This window comes from Pseudopipra pipra, chromosome 1, assembly GCF_036250125.1.
Source record: "Pseudopipra pipra isolate bDixPip1 chromosome 1, bDixPip1.hap1, whole genome shotgun sequence".
NCBI lineage: Eukaryota > Metazoa > Chordata > Aves > Passeriformes > Pipridae > Pseudopipra > Pseudopipra pipra.
The window spans coordinates 141,997,180-142,019,125 of NC_087549.1; the positions used below are offsets into that span (position 1 = coordinate 141,997,180).

Here is a 21,946-nt window from a genome sequence, read left to right on the forward strand (position 1 = left end):
AGGATTCTAAGCCTGTGGTTTGGAATATTTAGAACCAAAATATATCTAACTGTCAACATTTAAAAAAGAAGAATTAGCTAGATAGGAGAACATCTCTGATTTCTGATAACATATTTATGACAAATTATTTAAAGTATTTTATTTTTGCATGCTTTTATAAAAAGTGTCAAAGAGCTATAATTCTTACCAACAGTTATAAAAGTCTTCTGTATTTCTTAAGACCTTTGTATTGTAGGGTCTCAAAGCACTTCTTAGTCGTTTTAGCAATCAGAGAACTAGCTAAGTATTCCATATATTTTCCAAAAGGACACAAAGATAAGTGAGCTGTCCGGTATCTCACTGAATTTTATCTGCGCTATATGATTTTAATGCACTAACATTCATGTATTGTATAATACACTGGATAATCACACTAAAGGAGAAAATGTGCATGCATTTGCCTGCTCTAACCCCCCCTAAGTTGAGAACCCAGGAGGACAGCTTTTTGGCATATGCATGGAAATGAGATGTGCATTTAAGAGTGGCATACTCTAGTGACAGCAAAATAGAAGCGTCCTGAAATTCCAGGATACTTCTTTATTCTGCCATTAATCCTTTCCCTAATTTAATTCTGTGTTGCAATGAAGCATAGTTATAGCTTGAAAAGATATGTGTTCAGCTCTATCTAAGGTAATTGTTAAATGTTGTTCCCTTAATTTTACAGAAAACATTCTGGTACAAAACCCCTCAAACTTAATAGACTGGTAACTTTTCCATTTGCATTTTACCTGATTGCTTAAATGCAGATTTTTATCCATTAAAAGAACACCTACACAAAAGCAATCTCTTGGGTATTACAAATAGTTTTTTAAAACACTGTATCTGTAGAATATTAAAGGACTGATGATACTAACTTCTGCTAAGAATTTTCTGGAGTGGAGTCACTACTTCATAAGTTCAGTGAGCAAAATGATACACACTACAAGTAAGAGGGCACAATGCTTTATCCACATTGTCTTGTTTATGTGGTACTTTTAACAACAATGAACATTACACGGTAAATTTCATTCCATGGTTTTTCTTCTTAATAAAGCTGAAATATTCCCAAAACCTGTCTGAGCAAGATATGTGATAAGCAATTCCTACTAAATGGTTTTGCAACAAATGTTCACCACATTGAAATAAAGAAAACAAAGGCTTGTTCCTGGCTATGGTTTCTGTTTTTTAAAGAAATGTACTTTTGCAACACAGTAAATGTACGTTTTAGCAGGTGTTTTTATGGAAAGGTGACAAGCATAACCTAGCAACACTGACAGATTCAGTAGAAAGTGCTCCTATCTTTAGTTTCTTTTTACCATTTTCTTCATTAAATGGAATGAAACTGGCAAACTGAAAATTACACCATGCAGAAATTGCATTTGGAAATTTTGCTGTGATTTTCAGTGTAAGGACAATTTTAAACTGGCAGCACAGAAGGAGCTTATGGCTCCTAAAAGCAGTTTATAAATAATTTATTAAAACAGAAAAGGTTTGTTTATTGCATGCAACAAGCATTTATGCAGTTTCTCAATTCTGATCAGCTTTCGATAAGGACAGATAATGAATCATTTTCCCAGCAGCATCAATGGGTAACAGCACTTGGCATCTTCATAAATTTAGATGAAACACATTGAGATATCGAGAACATTTACTTACTCGCACGTAGGACTGAAGGGGTGACCTCAATTTCACTTGTTGCTTGGTAAGGCTGAAAGGCCGATGTCGCGTTGGAGCCCAGCTCACTGCCGAAAATCTCTGGGCTCTGCGTGCCTGTCGAACTGGCGCTGGTGCCATCACCTCCATGGTGTGGATCTTGCTCATCAAACACAGCCACAAGCTGCAAATGACAATTTAATGTACTGTTAAAAAAAAAAAACTTTCAGCAACATCAAAGTGTCATAGCAGATCAGCATTTCATCATTTCTTCCCGCCAAAGAGCGAGAAATGTCTATCAGCAGAAGCTCTGATCAATGCCTAGATCATCAGCCCAAGGAAAGGCAGCCATTAATTGGATACTACAAAGGGTCAACAGCTCTGATGGAACACAGAACTCATCACTGTCAGCCACAGAAAGAATGGTACCAAGTCAGGAAAGGAAGGGTTGCACCTTCCCCAGCAAACCACTTTATCCCATCCAGTAATGTAGAAAACTATCTGAGTGTGGATCAATGCCTGTTCACTGCAATTTTTCATCTGTGTTTTGATACCTCTATGTGCATCATAACTACGGAGTCAAATTATGAGCAAAACCACACTTTTATAGAATAAAAACATACAAGAAGAAATTATGTTAATACAAATTGAAAGCTACACACAAAATACAAAGCCAAGGAAGTGTTATAATCACTAACAGTTATAATCTATTAATTTTCCACCTATTGATCTATTACCTATTAATATGATTTAAGTTGTAGGGTTCTCTTGCAAAATTTCTTCCGTTAAATTTACAGAGATACTCTGTGTTTGTTTGCAATCAGCTTCTCCAAGACAAGTTTGAAATCTCAAGTCCAATTTGAAACTTAGCCAATTCACTAATTTAATAAAGGTTTACTAAATCTGTGTTCACCACTGCAAGAAAAATAGGAAGAATGTCATGATGATTTTTGATAAATCTGAGATGTTTTTCCCACTGTAAATGAATGCTTTTATCTGAAACAAATAACTTATCCCAATTTATCTTTGGTGACCTACTGAACGAGATAATGCCAGCTCTTATACACATTTCACTGTAGAACTTAATTTTCAAGATGGAGAAAAAAGTTTTATGGATGACAGCATTCTGCAGCCTGCAAATTAATCTATAATATAATATTTGAAAGACATTTCCAAGAAAGCATTATATTCTTTTGTCCAATTGGTAGGGTAAATGGAGCAAATCAACTTAAACCTGTGCTAGCCCCTACAAATTGTTTATTCTGTTAGAACAACAGCTACAACCTTGTGTAACATAAAGGAATCAGAGGTTATTTTCTCTCTCTCTTTTTTTTAAGTGATTTCAACATCATCTTTATCCCAAAGATTTTAATATTATTCCCTTTACTCAAAGCTAGCTTACATAAACATCAGTAAAAAAATTTAAACCCACAACTGTAAGTCCCAGTGGAAACCATTTGGCAATTCAGCTTTTGAAAGTACTTTCAGACATTAACTCATTTTAATGAGTCATTTTGAAACTACAGAGAGTAACTTCTGCTGGTAATTCCATATCTAATGCATATTTAGGCTCTGGCACGCATAAAACAGAAAGGGGAAATTGGTACAGGATAAAAAGTCCATGCTCTCTCCAGTGCTAGTTGAAAAGTAGGGAACAGCAGGAAAACCAGGCTGCATCTGCAGACAGCTGGAACATGTTTTTAACATAAAAGTCATTATTTTATCCTCGAGAAATCTACAGACAAAAGAGACTTGACAACACTAAAATGTCAGTAGCTCAAGAGTATTGGGAAATTAATTTTCTAACACATTGTGAAATATCTATGCTTGCAAAAATATGCTTCTCAAATTTACTCATAACTCTCTTACTGTTTTACAGCAAGCTAATTACCAATCTCCAGCAACTGAAAATAAATTAATCCACAAGTGAAGATCTGTAAAGTATTACAGCAAAAGACAAACAAAGCATTTAAGAATCTTAGGCATGAAATATCAAATCTCTTTCTCCTTTGCATGTCATGTATCAAGATAAATCCCAAATTACATTTCGTTCCTTTGAGGCTGATTGGAAAATATTGTTCAATGCACGCAGCTGCAAATATTCTATAGATATTATATATATATAAAAAGGTGTTTCCATAGAAATCTCTATATGTGTTATGTCTTACTGTAAGTTGCCTCCAGCTTTTTGCCTATTCCAGACAGTCTACAACCTATAGTTTCAGAACATCTAAAAATGAATGTCTCTTATTTCAAGTTTAGCTTTTGATCTTATGTTTTTTCACAGGTATTCACTGTTTTGACAGCATCAAACCTTCAAAGGGCTTCAGTTCCCTTAAAAAGCATACCAAGTTGTAACATTTTTTCATATAACATGTGAAGAAACATAAGCCATGTTAGTCTTCTCCAAATCTAATTAGCATTAGGAACACAGGTTAGGAAGTTCGTTGTAAAACAGCACTACAATGGTACACTCATTACTCATAATAAGCTAGAAAGTCTTTGGGACTCGAAGACTTAATGCAAATCAACACTGTTGAATCTTGATTTTCAGAGCTTGGTATGACACTCTGCAGATGATGAGCTCACAGGAAACAAGGTCAGCCGAAAAATCTTACACTGTATTATGATACCAAGCATTTGTCTCTGATTTCTCCAACACCCTTTATTTTAATCAAGGGAGATTTTTTGAGGAGGGGAATTATACACTTCTTCAACTTTGGAGGCCCAGGAATCACACCTCAACTACCATCTTTGCAGGAACAAGAAACAAAACAAAAAACATCCGAAGAGACACCTTACAGCAACTTGGAAGGAACCACAGGAGTAGGTCACTGGAGCTATGAAGAACCCTCTGGTGCAGGAATCTGGTGCAGTGATAAACACTGCTCTACGCCAAGGAAACAAAAGGCCTCTCGGTGACTCCTGTTTAACCACCGAGATGTTTTTAATTTGGCAAAGAATGGAGCACACTATACTAGACCAGCTTTTATCAGCCTTAAAGTCAATGGTAAATCTATGGTATTTTGCTAGGCTTTAGACATCAGATACAAAGAGAGTAGAAAACAAAGATGGCTTTTCTGGAAACATCATCTTTACTGTCAGGAGACTGCTTCTATGTTGATTTTTTTTCTTCTTTGACATGAAAAAAATGACTGGAGTTACCCTAACCTTTGAAGAATCACTCTATTATTTCCAATATGTGACACGAGCTGTGCATCCTCTTTGTTCTCTGTCCTTTAGTTTTAGATCCCATCACTTGCAGTGAGCTGAGAAACTCATCATACCATCCAATTGTATGCAGAAGGATTGAACAAACCATAATAAGGCATGAATAAAGAAAATAGCTTAGATGTTCAATATTAGAACAGCATTAGCTCTTTAAAAGATTTCCACCAAAAAACAGTGAATATTGGAGCCATTTGGGTTTTTCATTGGTTTAACTCTTTTTTGTTTTTAAAGACAATCCCACAGCCAAAGACCAAATATCATATCAACAGTAATAAATAATAACAGTAGTTATTTTAAGTTTTATCCACTCCCCATTCCATGGGACCTGAACTTGAATGCATCAAAGAATGTGCATATATGGCTTAATAGGGTACAGCACTTTTAATATCACCTAAGTTAACAGGACTATTTACATTTTTCAATCACTGAAGCAAAAATCTGGAAATAGAAAATAAAATCACTTTGTCTTCACAAAACAAATTTAATAAATGATACACTTAATTTAGGCTGACATGCTTACATTTCTTATTACAATATGGCAAAAGCAATGGAAAGTGGGTTTTAATACAGATCCACATCATTCATCAAGGTAAGCTGGCACAGGAAGTATCACTTTGATTAATATAAGAATTTAGTCCCCAGTGCATGCATATATTACTTTTTCAAGAAAAAATAAGTTTCAAATATTCATTAACACATTCAGACATAAAGATAAGGGCTCTGTTCAGATCACAACTTATAGAAAGGTTCATTTCATTTCAGCAATTAAGAGTATTAAGGAATTAATAGTAAGTTTTTGAATGGTTAACATGCATAAACTAAAATACTTTTCGAACTCCAGAGCAAGAAAAACAAGTAATCTTGTATGAATCATCAACAAAAGATATGCTTATTTTAAAAAGTAACAACATTCACTGTTCGACCAACAGTTTTTCTTTTTTTAGAAATACAAAGAACTGCAGTAAAACTCAACAATTATCTCAATTGTAAAAAGCATACCTGTGATCTTTAGTTTTTTTCAAGACTCACGGATGTTTTCTTATTGCTACACTTATACACTGAAGACAAAAAAATTATAGGAGTATGGTTTAAAAACCCGATAACTTGATGCTCTTCTCTTTTGGCTGATAGACTTTCCATAGCAAACAGAAAAAGAAGGGAGAGCAACAAAATTTAATTCTTTTTGCTAAATAAATTAGGTTCATCAAGCAAATGGCTAACTAAGAAATTATTCTACAACCTGAGATATCAAAACAAGGTTTTACTGAGGTGTGTTTGGCTCTGGGATAGGAGGAAGGCATTCCAGCCTATCACTGCATTCAGCTCTTTATAACACCCTGTTGCACTGAATTAATTGCACTCCAACCTTTAGTTCTTTCTGAAAGAGATACCAGTATGAGATTCTCTATTCCTGTGTCTGGGACTCAACATATCATACTAACGAGGTTATATTTACTTAAATAAATTGAAAGCAAGAAGATTGATTTATTTTAATATTGACACAGCAGCAGCAGTCTGCATTCCAACATTAATTATTACAATTTCCACCTATTCTAAAGTAATTAAAAATTAGTAAACACATATGCAGTCTTAATTAATATACTAGATTAAGTACTTGAATGTTAATTTACTGGATTAAAAAACTACTTGCACCAGCAACGGCTGTTTACATTAAGTACTAAGATCACCTAAAACAATTCATCACTATCAAATGGTCCGATCAGGTCCTCTCTCCCCAGCACAAACCCACAAAACCAGAAATCCTCCACTTCACAGAAATTTATAAACCTAGAAATTTTCCTGTATTTTTCCACCACTATGATAAGTAAGATTGTCAAAAAGATCACTTAAATTTTGCATATTCCTAAGTATTTGTCCAAATTCTGCTAATTCTTTTGTGAAATTTATTGATGAATCTGATACTGGCTCATGTGTAGGAACCAGTAATGATTACAGACTTATTCTACATCAGTTAGGGTTACAGTTCCATTCTGCCAGAAAGACAGCAAGTGGTCCTCTTGTTTTCACATCCTCTGAGTTCCACAGAGGCTCTGCACTTCTTATCCACTCTTTTTAACACTGAGTGAAAGTGAAATCACTTATCTTTTTTGATGGTTAGGAGCCATTTTAAATATCTGGTTTATTCTCACCAGAAGGACACTTATCAGATAACTTCAAACAAAGACATTCCCAAATTTTTTCTGCTGTTCAGTGGCCAATTGTTCAGTAGTTGATCTGTCAAGCAATCAGAAGTGTCTGGAGTCCCTTGGCTGAACCATGCATTTCCCTCCTGGTCTATACAACTTCCAGATGTGGTCTTCCCTTTCACAGCTGCTATGGTCTTGTGGCATTTATGTTACACAACTTCTCCTGCAGGATGGACATCTGTGGACAAAATTGCCTTTGACACAGGTTGTCATTTTTCTGGTTCTAGAAGAACAGAGAGCATAGCCCTTCTGGGGCAGCTCCAAGAGATGGAGCAGCTCAACCACACACCTCTGGTGAGGCACCCGCACTGGCAAGGATTCTGGTTCTCAGTTTATGCTTAATAACTGAATTAGCCTTTTCACAGGAGACTTATGGTCCTTGAATATAGCGGTGTTGGTGGTTCAAATGGGATTCTAAATCTAAATTAGCCTTCTCAAAATATCTTCACCTAAAGTAGCTACTTCAAGCATTTCCTTTAAACCCTGATGCCAGAGGGTTAAGCCCAACCCTGTCCTGCAGTCCCAATGTATAGGTCTCTATCTGCACTCACTTTCTGACAGCCACCTGGTCTGCTGATTTAGGAGATCTCAATCACTCTCACACTTTCAAGCATATGCAACAAGTCAAGGACACAGAAGAAAACTTAAACGCAAACATCACTGGCATCCTTTCCTCAGTAAAAAAAAGGATTCCAGTCTTAGGCAAGCCTGTACAGTAAACTAGCAAGGCAACCACAGAACTGACTACACACATCCTCTGCAACCTCCCTCTTTGAGATTGGCAAAAATCACTTATACCCAAAGCAGTCTGTGTATTACTCAGTCCGTGTTACAATGCAGAACTAAAGAGTACTTGTTTAATAAGGCCCAGCAGTAAATCAAATTTCAGCTAATGGCACCTCAGACTCCAAAACATCCCAAAATACAAGTTGCTTGTGAATGAACAGATGAGTGTAAGAGGAAAAAAAACATAAATTCAGGAAAATAACTAGCAAGGGAGTAGCCAATTATTATTTAGATATGAAAGAAACTAAATATAAAATCAATTCATAGGTTTTCTGATGACTGAACTGACTTTAATAGCCCCATGGCAGACTCAAATTCTTATTATTCCTTGAGCTTCACTTTTCTACATGGCTCATTAAAAACCCATTTAAATATAACTACTGTTTCAATGAACTGGTAAGAGAAAACACAGAAAAAAAATAGTTATTTTCACAAATACCCACAGACATTTTAAAAAATCCATTAACAAAAATAGCAGCATCTAAGAGTCATTCTGTGCTGTACGTGCAACCTGAGTGTCCCCTCAACAGACCTAGATATCACCTAACATTTTATAAGGAGAAAAAGGCAAGCACAGTTTCAATTTAAGACAAGTTGTAATAGAAACAACAAACCTCTATAATTTCAAGAAAATCACTACCTGTCCTAATTAATCACTTCGGTCATGAAACCAGAACTAGCTTTTCATAAAACTGTTCAAAATCACATAGGTGGAAGGAAGTGAAACAAAGAACTTTCTGTAATAACTTTACTGCATTATTGCTTTTGGAAAAATAAGAAGAACATTTTAAGGTTCACATTCTACAGTCTGTATTAGAGTTAACACTTTGTATTAGATTTTCAGTGGATTACACGGAAGTGTAAGCTCACATAGAATCATAGAAGAATCTGAATTGGAAGGGACCTCTGGAGATCAACTAGTCTAAGCCCTTGTTCAAAGCAGGGTCAGTGAGAGGACATTGTTCAGAGTCACATCCAGTTGAATAACCCCAAGTATGGACCCACAACCTCTCTAGGCACTCTCCCAGTGTTTGGTCCCTCTTGGTTTTAAGAAATTTTTTTCCCTATATCAAGTTGAAACTACCCTTGTTGCAACTTGTGTCCATTGTCCCTCGCACTACTCCTGTGCACCTCTGAGAAAAGTCCAGTTCCATCTTTGCCATCCCTGATAGAGAACAGTTATATCAACAATGTCGTGCCTTAGGGAGCAGCTTGGTCATACAGCACCCTAAGATCCCCCTTTCCCTGTGCTGGTTTCCAGCCCACTAACTCACCATGATGGCCTCTGGCTGGGCTATCACAGTAATGTCTTGGTTGTCTTAAGGAGGCCAAAATACTCCAGAAGTAGAAAGAAATAATCATAGAATCATAGAATGATTTAGGTTGGAAGGGACCTTAAAGATCATTTAGTTCCAACCCCCCTGCCATGGAAAGGAACACCTCTCACTAGACTAGGCTGCTTAGAGCCCCATCCAACCTGGCCTTGAACACCCCCAGGGATGGGGCATCCACAACTTCTCTGCGCAATCTGTTCCAGTGCCTCACTGTCCTCACAGTAAAGAATTTTTTCCTAATATCTAATCTAAACCTAATCTCTTTCAGCTTGAACCCATTATCCCTTGTCTTATCACTATATGCTCTTGTAAATAGTCCCTCTCCAGCTTGCTCATAGGATCCCTTAGGTACTGGAAGGTCACAATTGTCACCCCAAAGCCACCTCTTTTCCAGGCTGAACCAATTCTCTCAGCCTTTCCTCATAGGAGAGGTGCCCCATCCCTGTAATCATCTTTGTGGCCTCCTCTGAACTCACTCTGACAGGTCAATGTCCTTCCTGTGCTGGGGACCCCAGAGCTGGATGCAGCACTCCAGGTGCGATCTCAATCCCCTCTCTTGACCTGCTGGCCAAGCTGCTTTTGGTGCAGCCCAGCACACACTTCACTTTCAGGGCTGCAAGCACACACTGCCGGGTCATGTCCAGCCTAATCACCTCTCTGAACCTGCTGGCTACAGACTTGTTCATATAGCCCAGGATGGAGCTGGTCATCTTGATTCCAAGGGCACACTGCTGACTCATGTTCATGGGGTTCTCCACAGGTCTGCTCCTACCCAGGAAGTGGCCTCCCAGCTAATACTGCTGAGTGAAGTTATTCCAACCCACATGCAGGACTCCGCATTTGCTTTTGCTGAACATAATCCACCCCCTCAAAACCCCACGGTATAAAATAACCACTGCTGGAAAATACATCATAGGTCTCGATGAAAGCAATTCTCAAATCTGCTGACTAAGTAAGTGCACCTCACTTTCAAAGCTCAACATAACATACCAAGTTAAATCGTATTTGCAAGATCAGAACTCATCTATTGATTCAAAAGATACTTTAATTTTACAGGTAGTTTTAAAAACTTATGCTTTCATGATTCTTTAAATCTAAGAAAATATTCTGAAGTAAATATGCAAGCTTTTTATTAAAACATTGCTTTTGATTATTCATTTCCCACAGCACTTTGATCTGAAAAATTCTAGAATCAATGTTAAATTGCAATCTAATCTTCTCCCAGTAGGAATTAAACGCAGTTTTAGGTGGTATCCTGTAAGTTACCATACTATTAAAAATATTTAAATTATATTTAAAATGTTAAAATATTTAAAATGTTAGCTTAATATTACCTCTATTTAAATGAATTTTTGTCCCTTCTCCACACTGTTGCTGAGAAACACTAAAAGCAAGCATGACTCTGGCACCCTGGAAAGTAATTTGTGTATATTCTGTCAGAATTGCTCTCGACGTGACCTCCATGGTGTAAGTCAAGCTGAGGCTTAGACCAAGAAATAAGACAATAGCTGAACAGTGTTAAAAGTATTACAAGAACTCTTAGCAGTAGCTGCAACTGAGCTGCCTGACAAGTCAGCTGGATTTGTTTTTTCATGACCTCACACCTTGAACACACCAGACACACCACTGCTGTATATAATGTACCAAGTGAGAGTTGAACCACCAGCCCATGTGTGCAGACGGACAGACACAAGTACCTATAGAGCACACACAAACAGATTATCCTGAGAAATCCTTCTGACACGCTCACCTGGCTAAACCTAATGCATGGACACAGCAAGTCCAACACCAGAGCTGGATCTTGGCCTTCATGACCAGCTAAATTCCATGGCCATCTCCATTTGTCAGCTCCTACGGACAGACAACCCAGAAATGTAGCAGCACTCTCGTGTTTCATGGTACTGACAGAGAGGGGCAGAAGGACATCAGTGCCAGTAGGTGAATTTCTGTTCAGTAGGGCATATTCACCTGGGCCAGGAACAGGTAGAAGCTGCAGTTTGTTGTGTTAACTTGTGGTTCTCAATGCTGCATTTCTGCTGTTAACTGTAACCATGCAAAGGAACACTCCATAAGCAGTTGGAATTAGCTACGGATCCCAGCCTTCTCAGTGAATGCATTAATCAGCACTGGCACCCACGGCTGTTAAGCTAAACTCTGGTGAAAAGAGTGGGCAGTGCCATTGCTGCACCCTGATCTCTCGGAGGATGGAATCAGCCATGCAAAATCTGAAAAGCAGAAATGCTGCAGACGCATCTCACTGCCAAACTGGTTTGTTTAAGATTATGGGTTAAGAGATTTCAGAGCCTGCAACTAAACACAGAACTGCAGTTAAAATAAGAGTGCAAGATGAGAACATCACCCTATTTTTTTTTAAACAATCTTGTTTCTCTTTTATGCTTTTCAGCAAAAACGAAGATATTACACTTAGAGAGAAATTTGCTTCCCACAGTTGCTACAATCTCTCCATACAATAGGTACCTAAATGCTTAATTCCATGCTTGTTTGGGCTGTGAGAACAGCTGGGGAAAATATTTCTGTCCTAAAGTAGAAAGTTTTTCAATCATAGGGGTTTTATCATGGGATTTTTTGTAACGGGTTGTTTCTTCACCAACTCCTCCTTTGAAAGCATATATAATGCTCTTCTGCATATGCTGCCCTATTATTTTCCTAAATCCTCTTGTTCAAGGCTAAGCTCATACTCTGTAAAATTTCCACAATATATGATTTACCATGGTATCTCCTTGGCTCATTTTGAAAAGAAATAGTAAAAAATTATATCTATCCTGGCATTAAAGAGGTGCGTGAAGAAAACGTGGTATCAGAACAGAGAGTGCTGTGCTTGGAAAGTAGCTGGGACAATCTGAGCGTGTGAATAAGCCAATTTCCTCTCCTCTATTTTTGATTCCTCAGCACAAATGAGTATATGAGAACCACACTGAGGACAATGATGTTAATATTACTTTGGAAGCAATTTAACACTTTTAGAGTGCACTATAAAAGTCTGCCTTCTCTTCTAACAGGACAAGGCTCAAAGGATCCCCTGACTGTTCTTCATGCAGCTGAGCCTGTGGGTATGGGATGACTGCAGGTCTGCAGATTTCCAAGTCAAAAGCACAGACCATACAGGAGTTCAGTATTTTATTTCTGCCACAGAGGTCAGCAGTTAAGCAGTGACGCTATGCAGTAACTAATCCAGACACTGGGTTATTAGAGGGGCTGGTGTCACACAGCAAGATATATTGCTGAAATAAAAACGTATTAAATCTTAACAGTTGTCTCATCTGTCATTGGGAGCTGCAGCCCTTGAGTACTAAGAAAGAAATGGTTTCAGAAACCTCCAAAAAGACCAGGCTTTCCATTCCTCTGCTATAGGATTAAAACAGCAACATTTAAATTCTAAGGTTTTAATTTCAGCTGAGGTACAAAAAGGTAACTAGTTAGTTAAAGCACAGGCCAATCTTTGCAAGCTTATTAAACTTCAAGAAAATAGATTTTGTAAAATACAGTTCTTCATTTTATATAGTGTGCGCTGTTCATTGTAATTTGCATGCAAAAGCCAGGAGAATATGATTAAAAATACCCATCTAGAGACACAGATGAAAAACTTCAAACATTTTCTGATTCCCTTCTGTTCCACTCATTATTTCAATACCTCACTACAACAAAGGAATAGATAACACTTGTCCTTGACACTAGCCTAAATTATCTTCAGTGTGCAATACAATACCTATTAAATTAGGCTTATTTTAAATCAATGTCAAGGTCTGTTCAAAAGGTAAAACTCTGTGTTTGCCTTTCGTATAACACTTCTCCCTCCCCCCATAAACTTTTCAGGGTCTTAAAAACAATGAGATAGGGCCTTTTTTTTAAACTAACTTCATTATCTAAATTTAAAAAAAAAATCAGAGAGAATCAATTACCTCTGTCAGTTAAGACAACAATAACAATATTCTTCATTTTGCGTATAAAAATAATCAGCACAAGAAAATAATTTATGTCTCTCCATCTTTAAATAAGGTTCTAAAAAAAATCTTAAATGCAAATGACTGCTTGTTCCCTCATGAATAACATTTTGTATTATTTTAACATGTAATAATAGTGAAAACAGTGCACCTTAAATACACTAGGACTGATCTTAGAAAATTAAGAATAAAAGGTAGCAGTCCAACAGTGCAAGGCTGATGGCAAATGATACATACCAGGAGATCCATGGAGGTTGTCCCATTTTGTGGCAACCCCCAGTCACAGGGGACTTGACTCATCAGAATTATTATGTGAACCTATGCCAGATAAGGAGCTCTGGTCTTGAGCAAAGCACACCAGCACACCCACTAGATAATTTAATAGTTTAGAAAGGAGATGATCTTCCTGAACATCTTTAGGTTTTCTACAACCAAGAAGATTATAGTGATGTCTGTATGAAGCCTGGTACATCTGCATCCAGATGGATATCCATCTACCTCACACTGCAACCTACTAGGAGGAGACAGCTCCTCTGTTTATTTCTCACAAAACACCCAGTTCAAAAACTGACTAGTAAGAGAGTCCCAGGGACGTTCACTAAAAAACTGGGCTCTCACTGCCAAAACCATTTTCAAAACAATCTGGAGCCACCATTGCAATAATAATTTGACAGATAAGGTTGCAGAAAGGCACCTCATGTATTTTCTTCCCAGAAAATCACTAGAAATCAGATGCCAAGATACTTTTTGAAACTTTGCTTTTGAAAGCTGCCTGGTGACTTCTCAAATCTGACCCCTAAGTCCTTATGAAAACAAACACAAACAAGAAAAAAAAAAGCAGGAAGAAATTAAGAGTAAGGAGGGAGGACCACAGAAAGAAACTAGCAGGTTAATATCACATCCATCTTAAAAACATGTTCACTGGAAGTCAAGTGCATTTGTTTCTGCGAAATGCAGGCATGACTAGCAAAGCAGATCTCTGATATTACTCTAAGAATAGTTTGCATCAGTCTGTGATTCTTGACTACTTGTTGCAGAAGCCTTCACCATCTCTTTACATAGGGATGCAGAACTAGAGCATCACATTCAAAGAAACAGGAACATATAAATAGGGACTTCTGACAGAATTATACTCCTAAATCATTTAGTACGAAAGCTTCAAAGACTCCAAACTTATTTTCAGAACTAACTTTGGACATTAATTCCCTAAATCCCTGTGGAAACTGGGACCAGTGCACCTACATCACCTGGATGAATCCAGAAAACATTTTAAAACAAAGGAAATATTCAAAGGAGAAATTACAGTTGTATGTACAATCATTTAAAGCTACCAAACTTGGGAATAGACTATCATTCTTACATTTTAGCTTGATTCATCCCATATCTATAAATGCATTTTTCAACACATAATATAAACGTCACCCAGCCTAGGAAAGGAGATACAAGCATTGCCAAAACCCATCAGCTTCAACTTGTGGAAGAGGGCTGCACTGAAAGCCTCAAAACACATCTCTTCCATCCTGTAGACCCCCTAATTCTTCCCCAGGCTGATCTAACCTATTTCTCCTCTTTTTTCTCCTAGAAAAACTAAGGCTATAAGTAGCTGACAGTCCATAACAGGGCAGCAAGCCTGTCCCTGGTTGAAGTGTCTTTATTATATTTCATAGCGAATTCAAATATTGCTGTAAGGTTATTAAAATCATTCATGATTTTATCTGTGCCAAATGGATCATTACACTGTCAACACTTATCTTTATTATGCAAAAATATGCACAACTTAACATCTTTTGTTGAGCTGGCAAAACAGTATATTCAGTAGTAACTCTGTTTTTCATTAAATTTTGCACAAGGTTAAAGTGTGTGTGGAATCTGATTATCAAAGTTCTCCACTTCGTTGTGTGAAACATCACACAAAACAAGCTGTTTGACTTGTGTAGCAAAAGATTATTTATTTTAAACCTACAGGCAAATAAATTCTTCTGATTAATTTTTAGCTTCCTTTAAATTTTACTATTATAAGTTAAGGGTTGCTATTTTTAAGGGGAAGATTAAGATCTTTTTCTCTTTTCTCTCCTTTTAAGTGTTCTTCTACATGCACCTCAAAATTTTGCTTGATGGGAAATCTCCACAGTCTCCAAGGCTACCTCTAATCTTACTTCCTACCTTCCATGTCTTTCTAAATGTCTTTCAGTAGAAACGGAAGTGAATTCAGTCTGGTTACCTCTACAGAAAGAATCATTTCTTGGGAAGCTCCAGCCATTTTGAAATAGCTTTTCTGACTGTCTCATTAAATCTTCATTTAATTCTTCTTTCTTTGTATTTCTTCTGCAAGATTTAATCTTTGCAATTGTATGCATTTTTGGAAAACCTTTTTGGGGTGCATTCTGTATTTTGGTACCACACAAAGCAGATACATTGCATAAGGTTAAGACAGGTAGCTGGGTAAATTATGCTGTCAAAAGTGATTAACATTTAAAAGGACTAAACAGAGGAAGCAGATAATACCTCCCAGATCTGCTTTTAATTAAAACATCCTAGCAATTAATATTAAAAGGCAAAGACTGAAAATGAGAGACAGCATAGCTTCTAAAGAGAATAGTTTTTATGTTTTTCATTAGGGGTCACCTTTTCTCATGTGTAAGACCACTTTTAAATTACCTGCCTCACTGGAGACCATCCACTTATTAAAAGAACTCTGCCCAGACTAAAACAAAAAAATGCGCATTTAATCAGAAACAGTTATGCATTCATTACTTTTTCAAATGTCCTTGCTTTAAGATAATATTGCCCCTCACAGAAAGCAAACCTTATTTCAGCCTCTGTGCCTAATTGTTGTATCCCAAATGATTTCTCTACTTTCCGAAGTAATTACCAAACATTATATCATCCATGCTAAAACAGTAAAAGGGTATCAACATTGAACCCCACAGGTAGGTAAAATGAGCAGCACATACCAGGAAAGTCTAATGTGTGTAGCCTTTGCACATAAATCAAACCACGTTACACATTCTGACAGCTCCATCTAGCCACAGCTACACAAAAGTAACCTTATCCCTGGCAGAATGAATTAATTTACATTCAGCACATACCAACAACTGCAAAAAAAACTCATGGTCAAAAGTGTCCTTTTCAGAACGACAATACTATTGTTTAATAATTAGATTAACACTTTCATAATTGTATCTGTTCTTCAGGTTACTTGGGTTTCACAGAAACACAGGATGAGAAAAGTCATGTTTTTAAAGGCCCCAAAATTAAAGCATCTGGATAACGTCAGGAGCAGATGCTGAGATCAGAACTTGGCAGGAATTCCTGAGATGGGAACCTCAAACGTCTTGGGGAGAACACAGAGCAAAGTGGGATATAACACAAAAATGCAAAGCATACAGTGACAGAGTGTGAGAGGCAACGTGCAGGCCGTGCACGCCTGATGGAGCAGATGAGCAAGAAAAATAGCAGAATAGTCAGCTGCCAGAAGTGGGGGAAGAGAAGGGAAGCCTCCTTGTCATGATGCTCCAGCACCACCAGAGTACAAATCTGCAGCTCATGGACCATCCTCTTCCTCCCCTAGGCAGCGCAAGCGGGCAGTGGGGTGACCCCCACTGGTGACTCACTGCTGGTGACTCCCCCAGCTATGCTCCAGTGAGTGAGGAGGGTAGAGAGGTAGAGAGCAAAAAATAAGTATTTTTTTCTCCTTTTTCTTCCTCTTCTGTTCATCATTGACAGCTCCAATAATCTGAGATTCATCTGTATATACTGGGGCACTGCATGCACTAGTAAAAGAACATATATCTTTGGAAAACTAACTAGCTAACTAACTTAGATATCCTGCTCTGTGTGTGCATGTGACTACATACAACCTCAAAATATTAAAATAATTTGAGGACATGACCTGTCATTTTCTTACATTTTTTCTTTATTTTCCACAATGCCAATCACTGTTGACCTGATTGACATAAAGATCAGGCAGGGTCCTTAGAAGTGACCCAAGTTTCAGACACACAGAATGGCTGCAACATCTTCCTCAGAAACCACTACAGGCTACCAAAATCCCCTTTCATTAGACCTAACTTTGGGCACACATATTAGAAAGCACTGACCTGATACTGTACGACGTGAACAGAGGACTAAGCAGTGCACCTCTTTATCATATTATGAAATTCCTTATGAGAAGTGGCAAATGGCTGAAAATGAAGTTTTTTTGTATTTTGAGCTGTAGCTAACACAATTTACAGATCACTGATAAAGCATTTTGTCCTTAAAATGAAATTAAAATTTCAAATTATGTTAGTTTACCAAGAGTATTTGAGCTGTGCTAAGTCCCTTAAAACTCCAAGTGACAAATCCTCGAGTTTCAAATATGTAATAGTTCCATGTTATACTTAATTCCAAAATAATTAATGCAGAAGAAAAGGAGATTAGTCCTCAGAGGTGGACTTGAGTAACCTCCTAAAAATGCAAACAAATGTAAATCTGTCACACCGCTGTGCTGCTACCAGGACACGCAGAGGCATTTACCCTAGCTAGTGTGCCAAATATCAGTCCAAACTGTAATTTTAAATTCCCTTAGAAATCACACAGGAAAAAAATGCAGTTCCCACTACATGCCAGAGCAAACACTCTTTCAGCCTGGGAGTGAGCAAAAAGGAAGCGAAAAGCAGAGAGCAGAGGGGCTGCATATCCCCCAGCCCAGTCCACCCGCAAACACTGCCAAGCACAGCTGTCTTTCAAAACTAATTTCAATAACAAAAAAATCACATTCAGAGAAGGGGAAAAGAGCTTAAAGTGCCAATATTTTTCAAAAAACATATGTCTAATATTAAGAGCATGAAAGCTACATAAGCTACTAGAACTCGAGAAAAAATTATGACCAACTGGGGCACTATTTCGCTGCACTTCAAAGATGGACTCACTTCTTATTCCTACTGAGTGCCCGACCTTGGATGTTCTGGCAGAGATACTTCTGAAATGGGAAAGGTTGGGAAGGGTGGTGCTAAGTGCTTTTGAGGATGGTTTTAGCCACCAGATCAGACAAATATCACAAGGCAAACCCCTCCACCATCCCTTCACATTCAGACATTATGGAGAGACAGGAGGAAAAAGAAGGAAAAAAACCCAAACAACAAACTAGACGAGAAAGGAAAGTTGCACTGTACTGAAACATGATTAAAAAAGATTGAACACACATGTCATTTCTAATTTGGCACTGATAGTTTAGCATTGTTCAATGCAGATATTTTATGATCCCAGATGCCTGCCTCCTCAAACACTGCTCAGAGATGAGTGGAAAATAAGCACACATGTGCATTTACCTAGGGGAAGAAGAGTGCAAGCATTCATATAAAACACAGCTATACCGTGGCTCCATGCACCAGTCAACGGACAGGTAATGAACTTTTCTCTCTGGAACCATGTGTGCTGGCAGCATTAAAAGGTAACAAAGGGCTCCAGGGTGGGAGCAGGATGCAGCAGCACAGGCAGTGATGGCAAGGCAAAGAGAAGACTCACAGAGTGGGATGCAGGAGCAGAGGTTTCCAGACCTGCTCAGAAGGAACGTACAGTGGATGCAGAACTGGAATTAAAGTGCATGACTCATGCTCACACATGTGACCAGCACAGAGTAGGTAACAGTGATGTATCTCAGAGTCTGCACATAAAAACCAGGCCTCTCCCCTCGTGGTGGGATTTAGCAGTCATTAATTTACAGCTCAAATCTGGGGAGTAGCTTGTGCTGAGGGGCAGGCATGACAGTCGCTTCTTCTGAGGCCACTTAATTCTGTCCCCATTAGCGCTACTGTGCCTACTCCCCCTCACTCCCCCATCCTTACAGGAAGCTGCAATCTTTATATATGTTTCTGTTCATTCTTCATCTGTTGTCTTGCATGAAGAAAGTTGAATATATGAGTTTATTTTGGGTCTGTTACTAGCCATATTCCTTCAGTTCTAATTTAGCAAACTGTATACTGAAAATGCCCAGGAGGATTCAATCAAGGTTTTGGTATGTGAAAAAACATCTGAGAAAACAACTGAGCACCATCACTTCAGTTTTTCAATAATCCCTCCCACAAGTAAACTTTAGCTCCACTTGGAGCTATTTACAATGCTGGTTTCACTCCATTCCCATCCCTAAAACTCAAGGCTGAGTAAAGAGACTTTCTTGAGTATCCCAATACCTACAGTCAGGGACCAGCAGATGAACCTCCTTGTAACTTGGAGAAGAAATTGTGGCCCTGGTGTGAATCTCTGCACAGCCAAAGCACTTCTCCAAGAGGATAAGTGTTTTTAAGAACTCAACTCAATGTTTTGCATTGCACTTTCAAGCAAGAATAAAATGCCATGTCCTGGAACAATGTACCTCGATGCAACATGCTTCCCAAAACAGGTCCTGCAACCATGGCACATGCCCAGCCCCAAAGGGTGTGCATGGTTTTTATGAAGAGTTTGCTCCCCCACAGCTTGGATCACTCACCAAGCCCCTCCAAAAGAAAGCACAAAAACTTCTGAGACTTGTGAGCAAAAGCACTAAACAGTTCAATATAGGCTACTCTAAATATTGCATTGGAAGTATATTGGATACTTTGCTGATCCAAAGTACTTTTCCATTCACCTTCCAGCAAACATTTCCTATGAGAAAGCCCTGAATTTGAGCTTTTATGTTCAAATACAATTCCAACACTATTTTAGAATATTTTCTAAATCCTCTAAGAAAAAATTATACTGAGAGATGAAAAATAATTACAGATGATTAAGAGCATGCTTGCCTTTCCACCATGTTCACTTTGATCCTAGAAATGAAGCAATGTGGAATAATAATAATAATAATAAAAAAACAAAACAAAACAAAGCAAAACAAAACGAACAAACAAAAAAAACCCAGTGCCTACAGGACTACTAAAATTCATTAAAAAAATAGTTAGTTTAACCAGACTTGCCCAGAACACTGAATTTAAAAAAAAAAAAATCAAATAAATACAGAAGTAAAACAGTTCAGTATTAAATTCCCATATACTTTTCAATTCAAAAAGCTGAGATGGAAAAAAAAATCAACTAAGCCACTCAAGCTGTGATTAATTCTCATCAGAAACACACATTCAACCCCATTTTTTTTTACTTTGTAACATCAAACTAGGAAAGGGTTTTGGTTTTTTTAGTTGGTTCATAAAAAGTTCAGTGTATCTTACATGTAAGTTTGTCAGGCAGAAACAGATCAAACTGAGCTGATAGAGACTAACTACACTTTCCTAAATTCCTCCTACAAGATTTCCCTGCAGAGCACAAAGAGGAAAGGAAACAGCACAACTTTCAGTGCTGGCAAAAGGCAGTTGGTGGTGAAATCTGAAGGGATGCTTCTGCTTCCTTCTTCCTCCAATCCCTAAATGACTCATTGGGAAGCTTGGATCATCTCTCATTTTCCGCCGCCTTTGGTAATAAAATAATTTAAGATCAATAACCAACTTTGAGATAAAAAATTTCAGATCAACTGTCTGTACCATCTGCCTGCTCTGCTCCTCAAAACCTGGGAATTGGCTGGTTAAAAATCCAGAACTGCAACTCCCTCCACCATAACCACTGAAGCTGAGCATGTGGCAACTTTCCTGGAGAAGGGTTGAGCAACATGGAACCAGTGGACAGCACAGAGCCACCAGGTAACTTTTAGTCAGAGAGAATACGCACACAAACTGGCCACAGCTGTTGGCCTGGGCTTCTTAGCCAGACAGGAGCCTCCTGCCTGCCCAGGGAAGGGCAGGAGACTCATACAATTCCACTGTGCAGCAACTGGTTTGCTGATTCCAGAAGAACAAGCTCATTTCAAAACCAATGGAAGGAGAGACAGCGGACATCAGCATCTGCAGAGGCACCACAGGAGGAGAAAGAGAGGAGGGCTACCTGCTCTACATATGACTAAAGGCTACTGTTGGAAATGGAGCTCTTCATAAGCTCCTGCTCATACTTTTGTCAAGGTCTAATTCATCAAATAAGAAAATGTAGACTATGCATAAAATTTTATGTTCTGTGTTAAGTAATTTGCCTGCAATAGACACCAATACTGGTGGTTACACACTAAAAGATGCTTTAAAGATATGAGTTGTGACTATATTCAGGCTATACTGCTTCACTGAGACACACCGGTCACCCCTGCCAGAACCCAGTTATCGGTGTCAGCTAAACACAAAGTACTAGAGTATATATTCTGTAATATGTTTTTCTGATACCCCAGAGTCTGGGATTTTGCATGGCTGCTAGCAGAACAGCAAGCCAGCAAGGAGCACCAAGTACTACATTGCTTGGCACCTATTCAGCAGCCAGACACACTTCTTACAACCTGTACACCAAACAATCTTCTACACACACAGCTTGTGCTGTTTAGATCCTGCCATGCAGCAGACTTAACTTTGCAAACTGACCTGAAGATTAAACCATTAAAAAAAATTTACTTCAGTAGTACTTTCTCCTGGAGAAGTGTTGTATAATTTCAGACATCAATCTTAGATTCTTGTTCTGGAAGCCAGTCTCTGCATACCAGCAGGAACTCAGCATGCCCAATGCTGAATGGCTCTCTGGAGGGTGTAGCTGTCTTCCACCCCACCACCCAGTGGTATAGACATGAGAATACCAGTTTAACTTTAGCATAAATCTGATCCCTAAAATTAGGCAACACAAATACCCATCTGTGCTACTGAGCTGCAGAGATATTTCAGAAATAGAGAGGAGCGAATTAAAAAAAAAAACAACTGTATAATAAAAGAGGTGTACT

General features: G+C 38.1%; 1 protein-coding gene across 16 annotated transcripts in view; it reads right to left on the minus strand.

Moving 5' to 3' along the window:
* The window catches only part of PARD3 (par-3 family cell polarity regulator), a 451,653-nt gene that overhangs the window by 298,444 nt on the left and 131,263 nt on the right, over positions 1-21,946 (minus strand). For all 16 annotated transcript variants that reach the window (XR_010425367.1, XR_010425369.1, XM_064637293.1 and 13 more), the window contains exon 3: positions 1,675-1,855. Coding sequence is in view for 14 of the 16 variants with exons in the window: in XM_064637293.1 (XP_064493363.1) it covers positions 1,675-1,855 (181 nt within the window). In the remaining 2 variants the exon portion in view is untranslated. The remainder of the gene's footprint in view (positions 1-1,674; positions 1,856-21,946) is intronic.